This window comes from Oncorhynchus masou, unplaced genomic scaffold (genome assembly GCF_036934945.1).
Source record: "Oncorhynchus masou masou isolate Uvic2021 unplaced genomic scaffold, UVic_Omas_1.1 unplaced_scaffold_2316, whole genome shotgun sequence".
Classification (NCBI taxonomy): Eukaryota; Metazoa; Chordata; class Actinopteri; order Salmoniformes; family Salmonidae; genus Oncorhynchus; species Oncorhynchus masou.
Window position 1 is genome coordinate 23,584 of NW_027008781.1, and position 21,887 is coordinate 45,470.

At 50.1% G+C, this 21,887-nt stretch overlaps 1 protein-coding gene across 1 annotated transcript in view; it reads right to left on the reverse strand.

Moving 5' to 3' along the window:
• Positions 1 to 2,470: 2,470 nt before the first annotated feature.
• LOC135533277 (zinc finger SWIM domain-containing protein 6-like) overlaps positions 2,471 to 21,887 on the reverse strand; it is a gene marked incomplete at its 5' end in the record, with an annotated part of 46,022 nt that continues 26,605 nt past the window's right edge. The window contains 5 exons of the mRNA XM_064960681.1: positions 2,471 to 3,352; positions 7,783 to 7,864; positions 7,959 to 8,122; positions 8,205 to 8,362; positions 12,897 to 13,032. Of these exons, the coding sequence (XP_064816753.1) occupies positions 2,487 to 3,352; positions 7,783 to 7,864; positions 7,959 to 8,122; positions 8,205 to 8,362; positions 12,897 to 13,032 (1,406 nt within the window). The remainder of the gene's footprint in view (positions 3,353 to 7,782; positions 7,865 to 7,958; positions 8,123 to 8,204; positions 8,363 to 12,896; positions 13,033 to 21,887) is intronic.

Genomic DNA, 21,887 nt, shown 5'->3' on the forward strand with positions numbered 1-21,887 from the left:
CTTGTGAAGGTTAGTCTTGTGAAGGTTGGTCTTGTGAATACAGAAACAGTCAGGTAACCCGGCTAGTCTCCAACAACTGTTCATCCTAAAACTTGAACCAGTAACTAACCCACAATTACAGTACATTGTACACTGTAAAAAAATAAAATAATATATATATATATATATATATCCTGTTGTTTTTACGGTAACTTACTGGCAGCCAGTTAGTTACCTGTAAGTTACTGTAAAAAAGGTTACCATAAATTCCAAAGAAACTTTTGTTTAACGGTGCATTACTCTAAACTTCACTGTAAACATGATTTGTTGTTACAGTGTGGGATATTTCTGGCATAATACATCAAATGCTGGTACTCTTGATAATACTCCATATCCTCATCTTATGTGCCATTACTGTAGTCCTGCATTGTTGTCCTTAATCTAACACAGATAGTTATGATTACTGCATCTGAAACAACACCAGTCTGTTAAGACTATTTTTCCAAAACTAGAATCTAACTAATACCTATGACACAGAGAAAACACAAGTGACGAGGCAACAGAAATACTAAATGGTGGTTTTCTCATGGAGCCGAGCTGTGCAGTGCTTCCAATAGTCAGGTCTGTGTGGTTTTAAAGCCATAGTGTCTCTTTGAGGCTGCCAATGTGTTTTTACACAAGCGCTTTCGCACAAGGGACTTTAAGCCACTTGACATAAACTCAGTATAAAACCAAGATATAAAACAGGGGATGCTAATAATAATAAACGTTTCTGTTATCTGCTTTTTCCTCTCGCACACACATGGAAAAACACACGCAACATTCACAACGTTACATTTCCTCTTCTGAAAATAAAACACACATAGTACTGTACACAGTAATAATAATAATAGTAATAATGTTTATAACAATAACAGCAAGAATGATAACTGTGTGGCTCTGGAAATAGTTTTTTCCTTCTTCTTTTGCTTTGTCCTCCAACTCTTTACTTGTCCATGTTTAAGCTAAAGAAGTTCAAAAGGCAGACTCAAGTTAATATAAAAGTACTAGGGGCCGACCCTGGTCAGCCGAACCTGTCCCTAGGGGCCGACCCTGGTCAGCCGAACCTCCCCCTCGGGGCCGACCCTGGTCAGCCGAACCTCCCCCTCGGGGCCGACCCTGGTCAGCCGAACCTCCCCCTCGGGGCCGACCCTGGTCAGCCGAACCTCCCCCTCGGGGCCGACCCTGGTCAGCCGAACCTCCCCCTCGGGGCCGACCCTGGTCAGCCGAACCTCCCCCTCGGGGCCGACCCTGGTCAGCCGAACCTCCCCCTCGGGGCCGACCCTGGTCAGCCGAACCTGTCCTCGGGGCCGACCCTGGTCAGCCGAACCTGTCCCTCGGGCCGACCTGTCAGCCGAACCTCCCCCTCGGGGCCGACCCTGGTCAGCCGAACCTGTCCCTAGGGGCCGACCCTGGTCAGTCGAACCTCCCCCTAGGGGCCGACCCTGGTCAGCCGAACCTCCCCCTAGGGGCCGACCCTGGTCAGCCGAACCTGTCCCTAGGGGCCGACCCTGGTCAGCCGAACCTGTCCCTCGGGCCGACCCTGGTCAGCCGAACCTGTCCCTAGGGGCCGACCCTGGTCAGTCGAACCTCCCCCTAGGGGCCGACCCTGGTCAGCCGAACCTCCCCTCGGGCCCCCTGGTCAGCCGAACCTGTCCCTAGGGCCTGGTCAGCCGAACCTCTCCCTCGTCCGACCCTGGTCAGCCGAACCTCCCCCTCGGGGCCGACCCTGGTCAGCCGAACCTGTCCCTACCTGTCCCTCCCCTCGGGGCCGACCCTGGTCAGCCGAACCTGTCCCTCGGGCCGACCCTGGTCAGCCGAACCTGTCCCTAGGGGCCGACCCTGGTCAGCCGAACCTGTCCCCCCCTCGGGGCCGACCCTGGTCAGCCGAACCTGTCCCTAGTCACCCTGGTCAGCCGAACCTCCGGGCCGAACCTGGTCAGCCGAACCTCCCTCGGGGCCGACCCTGGTCAGCCGAACCTGTCCCTAGGGGCCGACCCTGGTCAGCCGAACCTCCCCTCGGGGCCGACCCTGGTCAGCCGAACCTGTCCCTCGGGGCCGACCCTGGTCAGCCGAACCTGTCCCTCGGGCCGACCCTGGTCAGCCGAACCTGTCCCTAGGGGCCGACCCTGGTCAGTCGAACCTGTCCCTCGGGCCGACCCTGGTCAGCCGAACCTGTCCTCGGGCCCCCTGGTCAGGAACCTGTCCGGGGCCGACCCTGGTCAGTCGAACCTCCCCTAGGGGCCGACCCTGGTCAGCCGAACCTCCCCTAGGGGCCGACCCTGGTCAGTCGAACCTCCCCTAGGGGCCGACCCTTCATCCCTAGGGGCCGACCCTGGTCAGCGAACCTCCCCTAGGGGCCGACCCTGGTCAGCCGAACCTCCCCTAGGGGCCGACCCTGGTCAGCCGAACCTCCCCTAGGGGCCGACCCTGGTCAGCCGAACCCTGTCCCTAGGGGCCGACCCTGGTCAGCCGAACCTCTCCCTCACCAGCATCATGAGTTTCTTCTTTCCCTTATAGATCTGTTTGAGGTTGTCTATGAACTGTGTGAACTGGATGTGTCCATCTTGGGCCATGAGGAACGTCTCCCGGGTCTTCCCCAGGAACTCTATGAACTCGCTGTAGTGGCGTGGGCTGATGTGTGTGAGGCGAGAGTGCGTGGTGTTGATGTAGGCCCCGATGGTAGCGTCCAGCAGCTGCCTGAGAGGAGCTTTGTCCAGTGACATCAGCTTCCCAGAGTTCCTACGGCTGTGCAGTGCGGACACCAGCCCCGGCGTGGTCAGTGTGCACCGCCGCAAAATATCCGACAGCACCGTGGCACACTTCACACTCTTCACCACCAGGGGGATGACGGCGGCCAGCTCGTTCTTTCCCAGCGAGTGACTCAGAGCGCAGGCCCACAGCACGTCGTTGATGGCTGGGTGGGTATCCTGGTTGTAGCTGAGGTTTAGATGAGCCATGGCTAGCGTGGCCAGCTTGTACGCCCTCATAGGGTACCCCCTGTGCTCCATGTACCTGGCTATAGTAAACAGCTGTGTGTAGCTCATCCCCGTGGCGGCCGCGTCCAGAACGATCTGGTAGGCCGTCTCGAAGGCTATGTGGTCCTTCTCGCAGAGCGTGAGGGCGGAGAGGGCACAGTTCTGGGGGTCCTTCATGGCACACTGCAGGGCCAGGGTCCGGGCGGAGGAGGCCAGGTTCTCCTGCTGGTGACAGTCCAGGTGCAGCCGGACGATGGTGGTGTTGGACATGACGGTGGTGGCCACGATGCTGGTGGCCTCAGTCGGGGTGAAGAGGGTGAACCAACTCTGCATGATGCTGTCCAACGCATACACCCCTGACACACACACAAACACACACACCACACAAGAACGAGAAGTCAGAGAGTTAGCAGAGTAATGAATAACAATATTTATTTTGAAGCCCTCATATTGAACTAAATATATACTTAACTAAATATGAACTAAATACAGTGAGCTCCAAAAGTATTGGGACAGTGACACATTTGATGTTGTTTTGGCTCCGTACTCCAGCACTTTGGATTTGAAATAATAAAAAGGGGGTTCTACTAAACTAATGTACGGAAGTGTTTTAAGATGGCCATAGCAAGGATCATTTAGCTATTTGATATTGAAATGTAAGACCCCTTAAGGGGTTTATTTGATGAAACATTGAATTTGGCATCACTGCTATTAACAGACTCATGACATGGAACAAGATAGCCCCCCCAAAAAAATCTAAAGGAAGTTTGTTCTGAAGTGACTGTCCTATATCTGAGTTAGATACAGTATAGGAAAGATCAGGAAACATTTTACACACACACATATATATATATATATATATATATACACACACACACATACACACACACACACATACACACACACACATATATATATATATAACATTTATTTTTACATTTAACCTCTTATTTTAGGCACTAAACTATATCCATATACACATGATCTTTTACAACTGGTACCGGGGACCTTTAGACGAGTCTTGTGAGCTTGTATAGCAAAACAACCAACATGTACGTGTTCTTGAGAGACTCACCTTCCCTCAGAGGGGTCATATTAGTGTGTACTCAAACACTACAGACATAAGTTGGCAGATTGGCTGTATCGACTTCAGACCAATCCCAAGACGCTTGTGTGGGGTTCGTAGAGCAAAACACCAAGTTCGCGAGAGTCTTATCTTTGTTTGTAGGCCAAACCGTTTGGATACTACAGACATTGTCGTGAGAAGACCGATTTTCAGGATGTCTCACGGTCTGACGAACACCGCTCCAGCTCTGCCACCTTTCACCACAGATGTCTCACGGTCTGACGAACACCGCTCCAGCTCTGCCACCTTTCACCACAGATGTCTCACGGTCTGACGAACACCGCTCCAGCTCTGCCACCTTTCACCACAGATGTCTCACGGTCTGACGAACACCGCTCCAGCTCTGCCACCTTTCACCACAGATGTCTCACGGTCTGACGAACACCGCTCCAGCTCTGCCACCTTTCACCACAGATGTCTCACGGTCTGACGAACACCGCTCCAGCTCTGCCACCTTTCACCACAGATGTCTCACGGTCTGACGAACACCGCTCCAGCTCTGCCACCTTTCACCACAGATGTCTCACGGTCTGACGAACACCGCTCCAGCTCTGCCACCTTTCACCACAGATGTCTCACGGTCTGACGAACACCGCTCCAGCTCTGCCACCTTTCACCACAGATGTCTCACGGTCTGACAAACACCGCTCCAGCTCTGCCACCTTTCACCACAGATGTCTCACGGTCTGACGAACACCGCTCCAGCTCTGCCACCTTTCACCACAGATGTCTCACGGTCTGACGAACACCGCTCCAGCTCTGCCACCTTTCACCACAGATGTCTCACGGTCTGACGAACACCGCTCCAGCTCTGCCACCTTTCACCACAGATGTCTCACGGTCTGACGAACACCGCTCCAGCTCTGCCACCTTTCACCACAGATGTCTCACGGTCTGACGAACACCGCTCCAGCTCTGCCACCTTTTACCACAGATGTCTCACGGTCTGACGAACACCGCTCCAGCTCTGCCACCTTTCACCACAGATGTCTCACGGTCTGACGAACACCGCTCCAGCTCTGCCACCTTTCACCACAGATGTCTCACGGTCTGACGAACACCGCTCCAGCTCTGCCACCTTTTACCACAGATGTCTCACGGTCTGACGAACACCGCTCTAGCTCTGCCACCTTTCACCACAGATATCTCACGGTCTGACGAACACCGCTCTAGCTCTGCCACCTTTTACCACAGATGTCTCACGGTCTGACGAACACCGCTCCAGCTCTGCCACCTTTTACCACAGATGTCTCACGGTCTGACGAACACCGCTCCAGCTCTGCCACCTTTTACCACAGATGTCTCACGGTCTGACGAACACCGCTCCAGCTCTGCCACCTTTCACCACAGATGTCTCACGGTCTGACGAACACCGCTCCAGCTCTGCCACCTTTCACCACAGATGTCTCACGGTCTGACGAACACCGCTCCAGCTCTGCCACCTTTCACCACAGATGTCTCACGGTCTGACAAACACCGCTCCAGCTCTGCCACCTTTCACCACAGATGTCTCACGGTCTGACGAACACCGCTCCAGCTCTGCCACCTTTCACCACAGATGTCTCACGGTCTGACGAACACCGCTCCAGCTCTGCCACCTTTCACCACAGATGTCTCACGGTCTGACGAACACCGCTCCAGCTCTGCCACCTTTCACCACAGATGTCTCACGGTCTGACGAACACCGCTCCAGCTCTGCCACCTTTCACCACAGATGTCTCACGGTCTGACGAACACCGCTCCAGCTCTGCCACCTTTCACCACAGATGTCTCACGGTCTGACGAACACCGCTCCAGCTCTGCCACCTTTCACCACAGATGTCTCACGGTCTGACGAACACCGCTCCAGCTCTGCCACCTTTCACCACAGATGTCTCACGGTCTGACAAACACCGCTCCAGCTCTGCCACCTCTGCCACTTCACCACAGATGTCTCACGGTCTGACGAACACCGCTCCAGCTCTGCCACCTTTCACCACAGATGTCTCACGGTCTGACGAACACCGCTCCAGCTCTGCCACCTTTCACCACAGATGTCTCACGGTCAGACGAACACCGCTCCAGCTCTGCCACCTTTCACCACAGATGTCTCACAGTCTGACGAACACCGCTCCAGCTCTGCCACCTTTCACCACAGATATCTCACAGTCTGACGAACACCGCTCCAGCTCTGCCACCTTTCACCACAGATATCTCACAGTCTGACGAACACCGCTCCAGCTCTGCCACTTTTCACCACAGATATCTCACGGTCTGACGAACACCGCTCCAGCTCTGCCACCTTTCACCACAGATGTCTCACGGTCTGACGAACACCGCTCCAGCTCTGCCACCTTTCACCACAGATGTCTCACGGTCTGACGAACACCGCTCCAGCTCTGCCACCTTTCACCACAGATGTCTCACGGTCTGACGAACACCGCTCCAGCTCTGCCACCTTTTACCACAGATGTCTCACGGTCTGACGAACACCGCTCCAGCTCTGCCACCTTTCACCACAGATGTCTCACGGTCTGACGAACACCGCTCCAGCTCTGCCACCTTTCACCACAGATGTCTCACGGTCTGACGAACACCGCTCCAGCTCTGCCACCTTTCACCACAGATGTCTCACGGTCTGACGAACACCGCTCTAGCTCTGCCACCTTTCACCACAGATATCTCACGTCTCACCACAGATGTCTCACGGTCTGACGAACACCGCTCCAGCTCTGCCACCTTTTACCACAGATGTCTCACGGTCTGCCAACACCGCTCTAGCTCTGCCACCTTTTACCACAGATGTCTCACGGTCTGACGAACACCGCTCCAGCTCTGCCACCTTTTACCACAGATGTCTCACGGTCTGACGAACACCGCTCCAGCTCTGCCACCTTTCACCACAGATGTCTCACGGTCTGACGAACACCGCTCTAGCTCTGCCACCTTTCACCACAGATGTCTCACGGTCTGACGAACACCGCTCTAGCTCTGCCACCTTTCACCACAGATGTCTCACGGTCTGACGAACACCGATCCAGCTCTGCCACCTTTCACCACAGATGTCTCACGGTCTGACGAACACCGCTCCAGCTCTGCCACCTTTTACCACAGATGTCTCACGGTCTGACGAACACCGATCCAGCTCTGCCACCTTTTACCACAGATGCGGAAGGGCGATATCGGCGGATGCAGTAGATTGAGCCCATGCAAAATAGCAGATATCTCTAGCTTAAAAGGGTGTTCATGAGGATTTTTGTATTATGTTAATTCAATTTTCGCAGGGCCGGGGAAATTGTCAGCTTTTATTTTTATCCATATCAGGACAGTGACACATGTTGGATTGTTTTGGCTCTGCACACCAGCACTTTGGATTTTAAATAATACAAGGGGGGTTCTACTAAACGAATGTACGAAAAGTTAGAGACACAAATATCTTACCACCAAGACATGCTAAACTCTCACTATTACAATAACAGGGGAGGTTAGCATTTTTGGGGGGGTATGATATTTATGCCTCTAACTTTTCGTACATTCGTTTAGTAGAACCCCCCTTGTATTATTTAAAATCCAAAGTGCTGGAGTGCAGAGCCAAAACAATCCAACATGTGTCACTGTCCTGATAATTCTGGAGCTCACGGTTTGTGGTATATCATAGGAAGGGAAACGTTGTACACTTACCTACTTCAGTGGCACAGGTAACTAACCACCGTACCATCTCCCTCCTCCTCCAGTTCAACGTAGACAGGGTTATCCTCATCACCTGTGAATGAGAGACAGTTAGGGATGGTAGAGAGGTGTAAGTGTGTGTGTGTGTGTGTGTGTGTGTGTGTGTGTGTGTGTGTGTGTGTGTGTACCTGCAGCCCCAGCTCCAGTGAGACTTTGAGCAGTGTGATGTCTGGCAGGCTGTCCATCAGAGTAGCGATCTTGAAGGCATCCTGGCCCAGTTTAAAGATGTGAGATGAGGAATGGATGTTCTTCTGGATGGACTCTAGTACAGTCTCCAGCTTACGACTATCACCTGGACCAACAGAACAACCACATACAGTACAATGACAAAGGGACCTGAATGAATGAATGAATGTATGTGTATATGTGAGTACCTTTGGCTGCAGTGAGCATGGTGGAGGCCAGTTCACACTGCTGGGACTCTATGTGGGTGAGTGTGAACCAGCGAGGGTATCGGTTAGGGACCACAGACACCATGTGATGGGGTCGCGACAGGTCACCTGACGAGGCTGTGGACTCCAACACAGGCAACCTGAGGAGCACAGAAAAACCACAAGGATGATTTGGATCACACACACACAAACACAAGCACGTGCACAAAGTATAATCAGCAAGATTGTGTCAGTGTTCTGGAGTACATTAAAGGTGTTGGCATACTGCAATTTACTTCCAACCAAAAATGACTTCCAACCAGAACTGAAACAACAGTAGCATAATGACTGTTTTCTTGACTTGAATTACTGGTAATTAAGAACATAGGCCTGCTATACCTGCTGGCCAAAATATATCACAATATTTTTCTTATTTTTGATGGCATTTTCAGTTTCTGAATAATAAAAGTCTAAATATGTTATGAGTAGTGCATGATCCTAGGATGGCAGTAAATTAATTATAAGTTGTTTTAATGTCTTTCTCTATTCTTATGGTTTTATACTCAACCAAACTGACAGTTAAGTAGTCCAATTTGTAGAACTTTTAATTTACTTAGCACTTTATACAAATACCGTTATAGACAGTATTGTAAAGATCCATACCGGTATGTGGATCCATACTAGTGTACATTAAAAGACGATGCATCACCCAGCCCTAGTGTAAACAGGCTTTATAGGTCTTACGCATCTGCAGACAGACAGACATTGAAGTATACAATATTCTTGTCTTTATGTGTGCTACTGTGGGCAGCTCATCTCAGTTTCAAACCTCATCTTCCAGCCCAGTTGCAAAGGTCTCTCTTGCTGCCTTGGAAAGAGAAGAGAACCTGGGCAGATCTCAACCAATCACAAAGCTAATTGAGTCCATGGGGAAATGAGCGGATTCACCTTCCAGCCCTCTATGCCTGGACACACATCAAACCCATACGCACCCACCCACACACGCACCCACCCACACACACACCCACCCACCCACACACATAAAAGCAATGTTACAAGACTATGCTAAATGGCAGTTTGATTTCAGAGAAAAGGGCCAGAGACACTATTGCTATGTGAGGAATACCTCCAAGTCTGGTTCTAATGTTGATTATTAGCTGAAGTGTGTCAGGCCCAGACAAGGTAAACGCCTGGCCAACAGTCTGACTAGATAAAGGTGAGAGAAAGCAAGACGAGACTTGGTGTGAAATGGAGACGTGCCGATGCCAACGCGACAAAGGGTTTGTTCCAAACACATCTAAAGATCTGCTAAAACACTGGGGGATTCTGGACCTTTGCTGGGGTGGAACTAAGCAAAATGTCTCTCCCTAAAGATGGAACCCTCGTCAACATTCCTACCTTTGTGTGCCTTACAGAGACCCACTGGTGGGGACTATTGTGGAGATTTTATAAGCCAAGCTTGGAAAGTACTTCATGTTTGAGTCCAAATCTGAACTGTCTGGGCTATTGGCCATCATATTTGCCACCAATTCTCCTTATAGGACACATCACTGCACACTACACTCCACTGTAAACTGGTCATCTCTGTATACCTGTCGCAAGAACCACTGGTTGATGCTTATTTATAAAACCCTCTTAGGCCTCACTCCCTATCTGAGATATCTACTGCAGCCCTCAACCTCCACATACAACACCCGTTCTGTCAGTCACATTTGGTTAAAGGTCCCCAAAGCACACACATCCCTGGGTTGCTCGTCTTTTCAGTTCACTGAAGCTAGCGACTGGAACGAGCTGCAACAAACACTCAAACTGGACAGTTTTATCTCAATCTCTTCATTCAAAGACTCAGTCATGGACACTCTTACTGACAGTTGTGGCTGCTTTGTGTGATGTATTGTTGTCTCTACCTTCTTGCCCTTTGTGCTGTTGTCTGTGCCCAACAATGTTAGTACCCTGTTTTGTGCTGCTACCATGTTGTTATTGTGTTGCTACCATGCTGCGTTGTCATGTGTTGCTGCCTTGCTATGTTGTTGTCTTTAGGTCTCTCTTTGTAGTGTTGAGTTGTCTCTCTTGTTGTGATGTGTGTTTTGTCCTATATTTATATTGTATTTATTTATTTTAATCCCAGGCCCCCGTCCCCGCAGGAGGCCTTTTGCCTTTGGTAGGCCGCCATTGTAAATTTGTTATTTTGTTCTTAACTGACTTGCCAAGTTAAATAAAGGTTCAATAAATGTTTTTAAAATATTGTTGTTCAATGCAATGACACAGAAGCGGCATCATCTATTCCACATGAAAATGAATCCATTGCTAGTGTAAAGTACGTCACACTGCTCACTTCCTCCCATATCTAGAGCAAACTCAGGACCTCTGCCTTGTTAGCACACGTGACCGCCCTCCTGATGCGTTTTACCAGTCAGCGTCCGGCGAAAAACTAGCTATTCACTGGCACAAGTGGGAACACACATGAAGACACTTAGCCTTGACTTGAATCCATTTAACAGTAAGCCATAACACACCATCAGTCCCAAGCCACTGATGAGGACAGCTGTGGTGTCAGATTGGTCCTGTGGCACTATAGCGCCCTGTCACAGCAGGGTGGGATGCTTTGATAGAGAGAGAGGGGGAGAGGAACATATATTGTCCCGAAGCCACTCCTGCGTTGTCTTGGCTGTGTGCTTAGGGTCGTTGTCCTGTTGGAAAGTGAACATTCACCCCAGTCTGAGGTCCTGAGCGCTCTGGAGCAGGTTTTCATCAAGGATCTCTCTGTACTTTGCCCTGTTCATCTTTCCCTCGATCCTGACTAGTCTCCAAGTCCCTGCCGCTGAAAAATACCCCAACAGCATGATGCTGCCACCACCATTCCATCTCTGCAAGCGGGCTGTCATGCGCCTTTTATTGAGGAGTGGCTTCCGTCTGGCCTGATTGGTGGAGTGCTGCAGAGATGGTTGTCCTTCTGCAAGGTTCTCCCACCTCCATAGAGGAACTCTGCTGCTCTGTCAGTGACCATAGGGTTCTTGGTAACCTCCCTGACCAAGGTCCTTCTCCCCTGATTGCTCAGTTTGGCCAGGCGGACAGCTCTAGGAAGAGTCTTGGTGGTTCCAAACTTCTTCCATTTAAGAATGATGGAGGCCACTGTGTTCTTGCTGACCTTCATTGCTGCAAACATTCTTTGTTACCTTTCCCCATATCTGTGCCGACAATCCTGTCTCAGAGCTCTACGGACAAATCCTTTGATCCCATGCCTTGGTTTTTGCTCTGACATGTACTGTCAACTGTGGGACCTTATGTAGACAGGTGTGGGCCTTTCCGAATCATGTCCAATCACTTGAATTTACCACTGGTGGACTCCAATCAAGTTGTAGAAACATCAAGGATGATCAGTGGAAACAGGATGAACCTGAATTCAATATTGAGTCTCATAGCAAAGGATCTGAATACTTATGTAAATAAGGTTTCTGTTTTTTACATTTGAACAATAAAAAAATAAAAACGTTTTTTGCTTTGTCATTATGGGGTATTGTGATGTCATTATGGGGTATTGTGATGTCATTATGGGATATTGTGTGTGGGTAGATTGATGAGGAAAAACATGTATTTAATCTATTTTAGGATAAGGCTGTAACGTAACAACATGTGGAAAAAGGGAAGGGGTCTGAATACTTTCCGAATGCAAAATAGATGGAAGTGAAAGAGAGCAACTATATATCCAGTTCTTTCATAGTCTGGTCCTGGTTTCTGGTGAACATCAGTGACACTGAACTCTTTACCTCCTGGTTTTCACCCTCAGACAAAGTAAACACTTCACAAACGTCATTTCACTTCCCCAATCTATCCATCACAGGAGCCGCTGGAAACCTCTTCTCAAGACATTTTCCTGATATACAAAAGCTCCCCAAGCCACCGCAGACTAGCAGTGGAGGCTACATGGAACAGTCATTTCACACTAGCTGGATGCTGATATTCCAACGCCTCTGCACTGAAATCAGCAGGGTGTGTGTTCAGTACATACACACTACTTCCTTGAGCTGAATAGAACTCCTTAGCACTAAGCAGTGGTTTGAATAAGGAGGGGCTGTGTAAGTCTATCATAGTGTTCTAATGGGTTGATAAAAGCCAGTCCTTTTACCTGGCCTCTATATTTAACCAGCAGCCCCTGTCCCGTGGGAGTGGGAAGGTATACGCTGCCATCATATTAAACCAGGACCACATTGAACACATTTATTATGTGACAGACAGACAGACACCCAGGTCCCTGGAGTAGCTAGACGTGGCCACAATATTCTACCTCACCCTCTCCTTCCACAGGGCTGGGTGGGGAGAGAGGCAGGTTGGGATGGCGGGAGGCGAGGCCTGACTAAAGTATAGTTTGGGCACTACTCAAGCCAAAGTTTTTCGGCTTGCATATTTCAGTGCCCAATGATACGTGACGTAGCTCTCATTCATTGACAATCATTAAGCGTCGCCAGTGTTCGCAATGTTCACAAAGCATCTCAATGAGAAGCCAATGGCAGAGAGGTTTTGGTGTTAGCCATGTAGCAGTCCTGACACTGTTGACCAGGTGTGTGAGAGCCATCTCATAACACAGTCATTAAAAAATCTTGTTAACATCATTCATATTCACTGATCCAGCTCCCCCTTCCAAAAACAATATCAAAACAGAGCCACTCCGCAACTAATAATAAAAGAGAGCCTCACCGCATGGCTCGGAGTGCAATCTTGTACGCCAGTTCAGCGTCGTGAGGTAGGAGAGAGGTGAAGAGGTAGCGGGTGAAGGTGTGCATGGGAACACTCTCTCTGTGGACAATCTCTCCGTGGCCACTATACGGCCCACCTGGAGGTACAAGGAGAGAAGAAGAACACGGGACAGAAGACACGTGGTTCAGACAGGAAGTCAGGGTGAAACAGTTGGAACAAAGACAGAAATATCAGTTGCAAAAACAGGAAATGCATTTAATTTAATATTGGTGGAGTTAAGGAGAATGTTTTAATTGCTAAATTGTAATTACTAAATTGTAATTACTTCGCCACAACGGCCTATTTATTGCCTTGCACAAACTGTATGTAGATTTTCTTCCCCTATTGACTGTATGTTTGTTTATCCCATGTGTAACTCTGTGTTGTTGTTTGTGTCGCACTGCTTTGCTTTATCTTGGCCAGATTGCATTTGTAAATGAGAAATTTAAATGAGACCCTGAAACTGAGTTGCAGCACGGTGGCCAAGACCATACAGCGGTTTAACTGGACAGGTTCCACTCAGAACAGGACTTGCCATGGTCGACCAAAGAAGTTGAGTGCACGTGCTCAGCGTCATATCCAGAGGTTGTCTTTGGGAACTAGACGTATGAGTGCTGCCAGCATTGCTGCAGAGGTTGGAGGGGTGGGGGGGTCAGCCTGTCCGTGCTCAGACCATAACGCCGTACACTGCATCAAATTGGTCTGCATGGCTGTCGTCCCAGAAGGAAGCCTCTTCTAAAGATGATGCACAAGAAAGCCTGCAAACAGTTTGCTGAAGACAAGCAGACTAAGGACATGGATTACTGGAACCATGTCCTGTGGTCTGATGAGACCAAGATAAACTTATTTGGTTCAGATGGTGTCAAGCGTGTGTGGCGGCAACCAGGTGAGGAGTACAAAGACAAGTGAATCTTGCCTACAGTCCAGCATGGTGGTGGGAGTGTCATGGTCTGGGGCTGCATGAGTGCTGCCGTCACTGGGGAGCTACAGTACATTGAGGGAACCATGAATGCCGACATGTACTGTGACATACTGAAGCAGAGCATGATCCCCCTCCCTTCGGAGACTGGGCCGCAGGGCAGTATTCCAACATGATAACAACCCCAAACACACCTCCAAGACGACCACTGCCTAGCTAAAGAAGCTGAGGGTAACGGTGATGGACTGGCCAAGCATGTCTCCAGACCTAAACCCTATTGAGCATCTGTGGGGTATCCGCAAATGGAAGGTGGAGGAGTGCAAGGTCTCTAACATCCACCAGCTCCGTGATGTGGTCATGGAGGAGTGGAAGAGGACTCCAGTGACAACCTGTGAAGCTCTGGTGAACTCCATTCCCAAGAGGGTAAAGGCAGTGTTGGAAAATGATGGTGGCCACACAAAATATTGACACTTTGGGCCCGATTTGGACATTTTCACTTAGGGGTGTACTCATTTTTGTTGCCAGCGGTTTCGACATTAATGGCTGTGTGTTAAGTTATTTTGAGGGGACAGCAAATTTACACTGTTATACAAGCTGTACACTCACTACTTTACATTGAAGCAAAGTGTCATTTCTTCAGTGTTGTCACATGAAAAGATATACTCAAATATTTACAAAATGTGAGGGGTGTACTCACTTTTGTGATATACTGTATATACACTGCTCAAAAAAATAAAGGGAACACTTAAACAACACAACTCCAAGTCAATCACACTTCTGTGAAATCAAACTGTCCACTTAGGAAGCAACACTGATTGACAATACATTTCACATGCTGTTGTGCAAATGGAATAGACAACAGGTGGAAATTATAGGCAATTAGCAAGACACCCCCAATAAAGGAGTGGTTCTGCAGGTGGTGACTACAGACCACTTCTCAGTTCCTATGCTTCCTGGCTGATGTTTTGGTCACTTTTGAATGCTGGCGGTGCTTTCACTCTAGTGGTAGCATGAGACGGAGTCTACAACCCACACAAGTGGCTCAGATAGTGCAGCTCATCAAGGATGGCACATCAATGCGAGCTGTGGCATGAAGGTTTGCTGTGTCTGTCAGCGTAGTGTCCAGAGCTTGGAGGCGCTACCAGGAGACAGGCCAGTACATCAGGTGACGTGGAGGAGGCCGTAGGAGGGCAACAACCCAGCAGCAAGACCGCTACCTCCGCCTTTGTGCAAAGAGGAGCAGGAGGAGCACTGCCAGAGCCCTGCAAAATGACCTCCAGCAGGCCACAAACAGAAACCGACTCCATGAGGGTGGTATGAGGGCCCGACGTCCACAGGTGGGGGTTGTGCTTACAGCCCAACACCATGCAGGACGTTTGGCATTTGCCTGAGAAGACCAAGATTGGCAAATTAGCCACTGGCGCCCTGTGCTCTTCACAGATGAAAGCAGGTTCACACTGAGCACGTGACAGACGTGACAGAGTCTGGAGACGCCGTAGAGAACGTTCTGCTGCCTGCAGCATCCTCCAGCATGACCGGTTTGGCGGTGGGTCAGTCATGGTGTGGGGTGGCATTTCTTTGGGGGGCCGCACAGCCCTCCATGTGCTCGCCAGAGGTAGCCTGACTGCCTCCTAATGCAAGACAATGCTAGACCTTGTGTGGCTGGAGTGTGTCAGCAGTTCCTGCAAGAGGAAGGCATTGATGCTATGGACTGGCCCGCCCGTTCCCCAGACCTGACTCCAATTGAGCACATCTGGGACATCATGTCTCGCTCCATCCACCAACGCCATGTTACACCACAGACTGTCCAGGAGTTGGCGGATGCTTTAGTCCAGGTCTGGGAGGAGATCCCTCAGGAGACCATCCTCCACCTCATCAGGAGCATGCCCAGGCGTTGTAGGGACGTCATACAGGCACGTGGAGGCCACACACACTACTGAGCCTCATTTTTGACTTGTTTTAAGGACATTACATCAAAGTCAGATCAGCCTGTAGTGTGGTTTTCCACTTTCATTTTGAGTGTGACTCCAAATCCAGACCTCCATGGGTTGATAAATTTGATTTCCATTGATAATTTTTGTGTGATTTTGTTGTCAGCACATTCAACCATGTAAAGAAAAAAGTATTTAATAAGAATATTTCATTCATTCAGATCTAGGACGTGTTATTTTAGTGTTCCCTTTATTTATTTTGAGCAGTGTATATATATATATATATATTTTAAATGTGTTTAAAAAGAATGGAGAATGATTGCATACAGTATACTTGTGTGTGTTTTTAAGTAGCGAGACGGTGGCTTTCATAGTTTCCTCCTCCTAGTCCAGACGAGAAAGGGTCACGCATCACAAAGTGCTCTCCATGGCGTGTTGAATGGGAGACAAGGCCTCCCTCCCCTTGCCTCCGCTGGGTTATTTTACACTGAACAGGCCCCCCAACCACAACACACCCACTAGTCCCTCTTAGGCTTTACAGCCTGGGACTCAATTACCAATCAGGCCAAAGGTAGTTGGTTGTCGGAGGTAGAGGCAGAAGTTAGGGTGGGACTGGCAGATGGCCACCACCGAACCCCAGCAGTCACATTCTGTCCCAGTACAAGATTATAGTACAATCTGTCTGTGTCAACACAATGTCCCCGGTGTTACTTTGTAAGGCGAGGGAAGGAGAAACTATGGAGAGAGGAGAGAGACTTGGAGAGAGGAGAGAGACTTGGAGAGAGACTTGGAGAGAGGAGAGAGACTTGGAGAGAGACTTGGAGAGAGGAGAGAGACTTGGAGAGAGGAGAGAGACTTGGAGAGAGGACAGAGACTTGGAGAGAGGACAGAGACTTGGAGAGAGACTTGGAGAGAGGAGAGAGACTTGGAGAGAGGAGAGAGACTTGGAGAGAGGAGAGAGACTTGGAGAGAGGAGAGAGACTTGGAGAGAGGAGAGAGACTTGGAGAGAGACTTGGAGAGAGGACAGAGACTTGGAGAGAGGAGAGAGACTTGGAGAGAGACTTGGAGAGAGACTTTGGAGAGAGACTTGGAGAGAGACTTGGAGAGAGACTTGGAGAGAGACTTGGAGAGAGAATTGGAGAGAGGAGAGAGACTTGGAGAGAGACTTGGAGAGAGGAGAGAGACTTGGAGAGAGACTTGGAGAGAGACTTGGAGAGAGGAGAGAGACTTGGAGAGAGACTTGGAGAGAGGAGAGAGACTTGGAGAGAGACTTGGAGAGAGACTTGGAGAGAGACTTGGAGAGAGACTTGGAGAGAGACTTGGAGAAAGGAGAGAGACTTGGAGAGAGACTTGGAGAGAGGAGAGAGACTTGGAGAGAGGACAGAGACTTGGAGAGAGGACAGAGACTTGGAGAGAGACTTGGAGAGAGACTTGGAGAGAGACTTGGAGAGAGGAGAGAGACTTGGAGAGAGACTTGGAGAGAGACTTGGAGAGAGGAGAGAGACTCGGAGAGAGTCTTGGAGAGAGGAGAGAGTCTTGGAGAGAGTCTTGGAGAGAGGCTTGGAGAGAGACTTGGAGAGAGGAGAGAGTCTTGGAGAGAGGAGAGAGTCTTGGAGAGAGACTTAGAGAGAGGAGAGTGTCTTGGAGAGAGGAGAGAGTCTTGGAGAGAGGAGAGAGTCTTGGAGAGAGACTTGGAGAGAGGAGAGTGTCTTGGAGAGAGGAGAGTGTCTTGGAGAGAGACTTAGAGAGAGGAGAGTGTCTTGGAGAGAGACTTGGAGAGAGACTAGAGGAGAGTCTTGGAGGGAGTCTTGGAGAGAGGAGAGTGTCTTGGAGAGAGGAGAGTGTCTTGGAGAGAGCAGAGAGTCTTGGAGAGAGCAGAGAGTCTTGGAGAGAGCAGAGAGTCTTGGAGAGAGACTTGGAGAGAGACTTGGAGAGAGACTTGGAGAGAGACTTGGAGAGAGACTTGGAGAAAGGAGAGAGACTTGGAGAGAGACTTGGAGAGAGGAGAGAGACTTGGAGAGAGGACAGAGACTTGGAGAGAGGACAGAGACTTGGAGAGAGACTTGGAGAGAGACTTGGAGAGAGACTTGGAGAGAGGAGAGAGACTTGGAGAGAGGAGAGAGACTTGGAGAGAGACTTGGAGAGAGGAGAGAGACTCGGAGAGAGTCTTGGAGAGAGGAGAGAGTCTTGGAGAGAGTCTTGGAGAGAGGCTTGGAGAGAGACTTGGAGAGAGGAGAGAGTCTTGGAGAGAGGAGAGAGTCTTGGAGAGAGACTTGGAGAGAGGAGAGTGTCTTGGAGAGAGGAGAGAGTCTTGGAGAGAGGAGAGAGTCTTGGAGAGAGACTTGGAGAGAGGAGAGTGTCTTGGAGAGAGGAGAGTGTCTTGGAGAGAGACTTAGAGAGAGGAGAGTGTCTTGGAGAGAGACTTGGAGAGAGGAGAGAGTCTTGGAGAGAGACTTGGAGAGAGGAGAGAGTCTTGGAGAGAGACTTGGAGAGAGGAGAGAGTCTTGGAGAGAGACTTGGAGAGAGGAGAGAGTCTTGGAGAGAGACTTGGAGAGAGGAGAGAGTCTTGGAGAGAAGAGAGAGAGTCTTGGAGAGAGCAGAGAGTCTTGGAGAGAGCAGAGAGTCTTGGAGAGAGCAGAGAGTCTTGGAGAGAGCAGAGAGTCTTGGAGAGAGCAGAGAGTCTTGGAGAGAGCAGAGAGTCTTGGAGAGAGTCTTGGAGAGAGTCTTGGAGAGAGTCTTGGAGAGAGGAGAGAGACTTGGAGAGAGACTTGGAGAAAGGAGAGAGACTTGGAGAGAGACTTGGAGAGAGAAGAGAGACTTGGAGAGAGACTTGGAGAGAGACTTGGAGAAAGGAGAGAGACTTGGAGAGAGACTTGGAGAGAGGAGAGAGACTTGGAGAGAGGACAGAGACTTGGAGAGAGGAGAGAGACTTGGAGAGAGACTTGGAGAGAGACTTGGAGAGAGGAGAGAGACTTGGAGAGAGACTTGGAGAGAGACTTGGAGAGAGGAGAGAGACTCGGAGAGAGTCTTGGAGAGAGGAGAGAGTCTTGGAGAGAGGCTTGGAGAGAGACTTGGAGAGAGGAGAGAGTCTTGGAGAGAGGAGAGAGTCTTGGAGAGAGACTTGGAGAGAGGAGAGTGTCTTGGAGAGAGGAGAGAGTCTTGGAGAGAGACTTGGAGAGAGGAGAGTGTCTTGGAGAGAGGAGAGTGTCTTGGAGAGAGACTTAGAGAGAGGAGAGTGTCTTGGAGAGAGACTTGGAGAGAGGAGAGAGTCTTGGAGAGAGACTTGGAGAGAGGAGAGAGTCTTGGAGAGAGGAGAGAGTCTTGGAGAGAGCAGAGAGTCTTGGAGAGAGCAGAGAGTCTTGGAGAGAGCAGAGAGTCTTGGAGAGAGCAGAGAGTCTTGGAGAGAGGAGAGTGTCTTGGAGAGAGTCTTGGAGAGAGGAGAGTGTCTTGGAGAGAGTCTTGGAGAGAGGAGAGTGTCTTGGAGAGAGGAGAGTGTCTTGGAGAGAGTCTTGGAGAGAGGAGAGAGTCTTGGAGAGAGGAGAGTGTCTTGGAGAGAGTCTTGGAGAGAGGAGAGTGTCTTGGAGAGAGTCTTGGAGAGAGGAGAGTGTCTTGGAGAGAGGAGAGAGTCTTGGAGAGAGTCTTGGAGAGAGGAGAGTGTCTTGGAGAGAGTCTTGGAGAGAGGAGAGAGTCTTGGAGAGAGGAGAGTGTCTTGGAGAGAGGAGAGTGTCTTGGAGAGAGACTTAGAGAGAGGAGAGAGTCTTGGAGAGAGACTTGGAGAGAGGAGAGAGTCTTGGAGAGAGACTTGGAGAAAGGAGAGAGTCTTGGAGAGAGACTTGGAGAAAGGAGAGAGTCTTGGAGAGAGTCTTGGAGAGAGGAGAGAGTCTTGGAGAGAGGAGAGAGTCTTGGAGAGAGGAGAGTGTCTTGGAGAGAGGAGAGAGTCTTGGAGAGAGGAGAGAGTCTTGGAGAGAGGAGAGAGTCTTGGAGAGAGGAGAGAGTCTTGGAGAGAGGAGAGTGTCTTGGAGAGAGGAGAGTGTCTTGGAGAGAGGAGAGTGTCTTGGAGAGAGGAGAGTGTCTTGGAGAGAGGAGAGTGTCTTGGAGAGAGACTTGGAGAGAGACTTGGAGAGAGACTAGAAGAGAGTCTTGGAGGGAGTCTTGGAGAGAGGAGAGTGTCTTGGAGAGAGCAGAGTGTCTTGGAGAGAGGAGAGTGTCTTGGAGAGAGGAGAGTGTCTTGGAGAGAGGAGAGTGTCTTGGAGAGAGGAGAGTGTCTTGGAGAGAGGAGAGTGTCTTGGAGAGAGGAGAGTGTCTTGGAGAGAGACTTGGAGAGAGACTTGGAGAGAGGAGAGAGTCTTGGAGAGAGACTTGGAGAAAGGAGAGAGTCTTGGAGAGAGTCTTGGAGAGAGTCTTGGAGAGAGTCTTGGAGAGAGGAGAGTGTCTTGGAGAGAGACTTGGAGAGAGACTTGGAGAGAGACTAGAGGAGAGTCTTGGAGGGAGTCTTGGAGAGAGGAGAGTGTCTTGGAGAGAGGAGTGTGTCTTGGAGAGAGGAGTGTGTCTTGGAGAGAGGAGAGTGTCTTGGAGAGAGGAGAGTGTCTTGGAGAGAGGAGAGTGTCTTGGAGAGAGGAGAGTGTCTTGGAGAGAGACTTGGAGAGAGACTTGGAGAGAGGAGAGAGTCTTGGAGAGAGACTTGGAGAGAGGAGAGAGACTTGGAGAGAGAATTGGAGAGAGACTTGGAGAGAGGAGAGAGACTTGGAGAGAGACTTGGAGAGAGACTTGGAGAGAGGAGAGAGACTTGGAGAGAGACTTGGAGAGAGGAGAGAGACTTGGAGAGAGACTTGGAGAGAGACTTGGAGAGAGACTTGGAGAGAGACTTGGAGAGAGACTTGGAGAAAGGAGAGAGACTTGGAGAGAGACTTGGAGAGAGGAGAGAGACTTGGAGAGAGGACAGAGACTTGGAGAGAGGACAGAGACTTGGAGAGAGACTTGGAGAGAGACTTGGAGAGAGACTTGGAGAGAGGAGAGAGACTTGGAGAGAGACTTGGAGAGAGACTTGGAGAGAGGAGAGAGACTCGGAGAGAGTCTTGGAGAGAGGAGAGAGTCTTGGAGAGAGTCTTGGAGAGAGGCTTGGAGAGAGACTTGGAGAGAGGAGAGAGTCTTGGAGAGAGGAGAGAGTCTTGGAGAGAGACTTAGAGAGAGGAGAGTGTCTTGGAGAGAGGAGAGAGTCTTGGAGAGAGGAGAGAGTCTTGGAGAGAGACTTGGAGAGAGGAGAGTGTCTTGGAGAGAGGAGAGTGTCTTGGAGAGAGACTTAGAGAGAGGAGAGTGTCTTGGAGAGAGACTTGGAGAGAGACTAGAGGAGAGTCTTGGAGGGAGTCTTGGAGAGAGGAGAGTGTCTTGGAGAGAGGAGAGTGTCTTGGAGAGAGCAGAGAGTCTTGGAGAGAGCAGAGAGTCTTGGAGAGAGCAGAGAGTCTTGGAGAGAGACTTGGAGAGAGACTTGGAGAGAGACTTGGAGAGAGACTTGGAGAGAGACTTGGAGAAAGGAGAGAGACTTGGAGAGAGACTTGGAGAGAGGAGAGAGACTTGGAGAGAGGACAGAGACTTGGAGAGAGGACAGAGACTTGGAGAGAGACTTGGAGAGAGACTTGGAGAGAGACTTGGAGAGAGGAGAGAGACTTGGAGAGAGGAGAGAGACTTGGAGAGAGACTTGGAGAGAGGAGAGAGACTCGGAGAGAGTCTTGGAGAGAGGAGAGAGTCTTGGAGAGAGTCTTGGAGAGAGGCTTGGAGAGAGACTTGGAGAGAGGAGAGAGTCTTGGATAGAGGAGAGAGTCTTGGAGAGAGACTTGGAGAGAGGAGAGTGTCTTGGAGAGAGGAGAGAGTCTTGGAGAGAGGAGAGAGTCTTGGAGAGAGACTTGGAGAGAGGAGAGTGTCTTGGAGAGAGGAGAGTGTCTTGGAGAGAGACTTAGAGAGAGGAGAGTGTCTTGGAGAGAGACTTGGAGAGAGGAGAGAGTCTTGGAGAGAGACTTGGAGAGAGGAGAGAGTCTTGGAGAGAGACTTGGAGAGAGGAGAGAGTCTTGGAGAGAGACTTGGAGAGAGGAGAGAGTCTTGGAGAG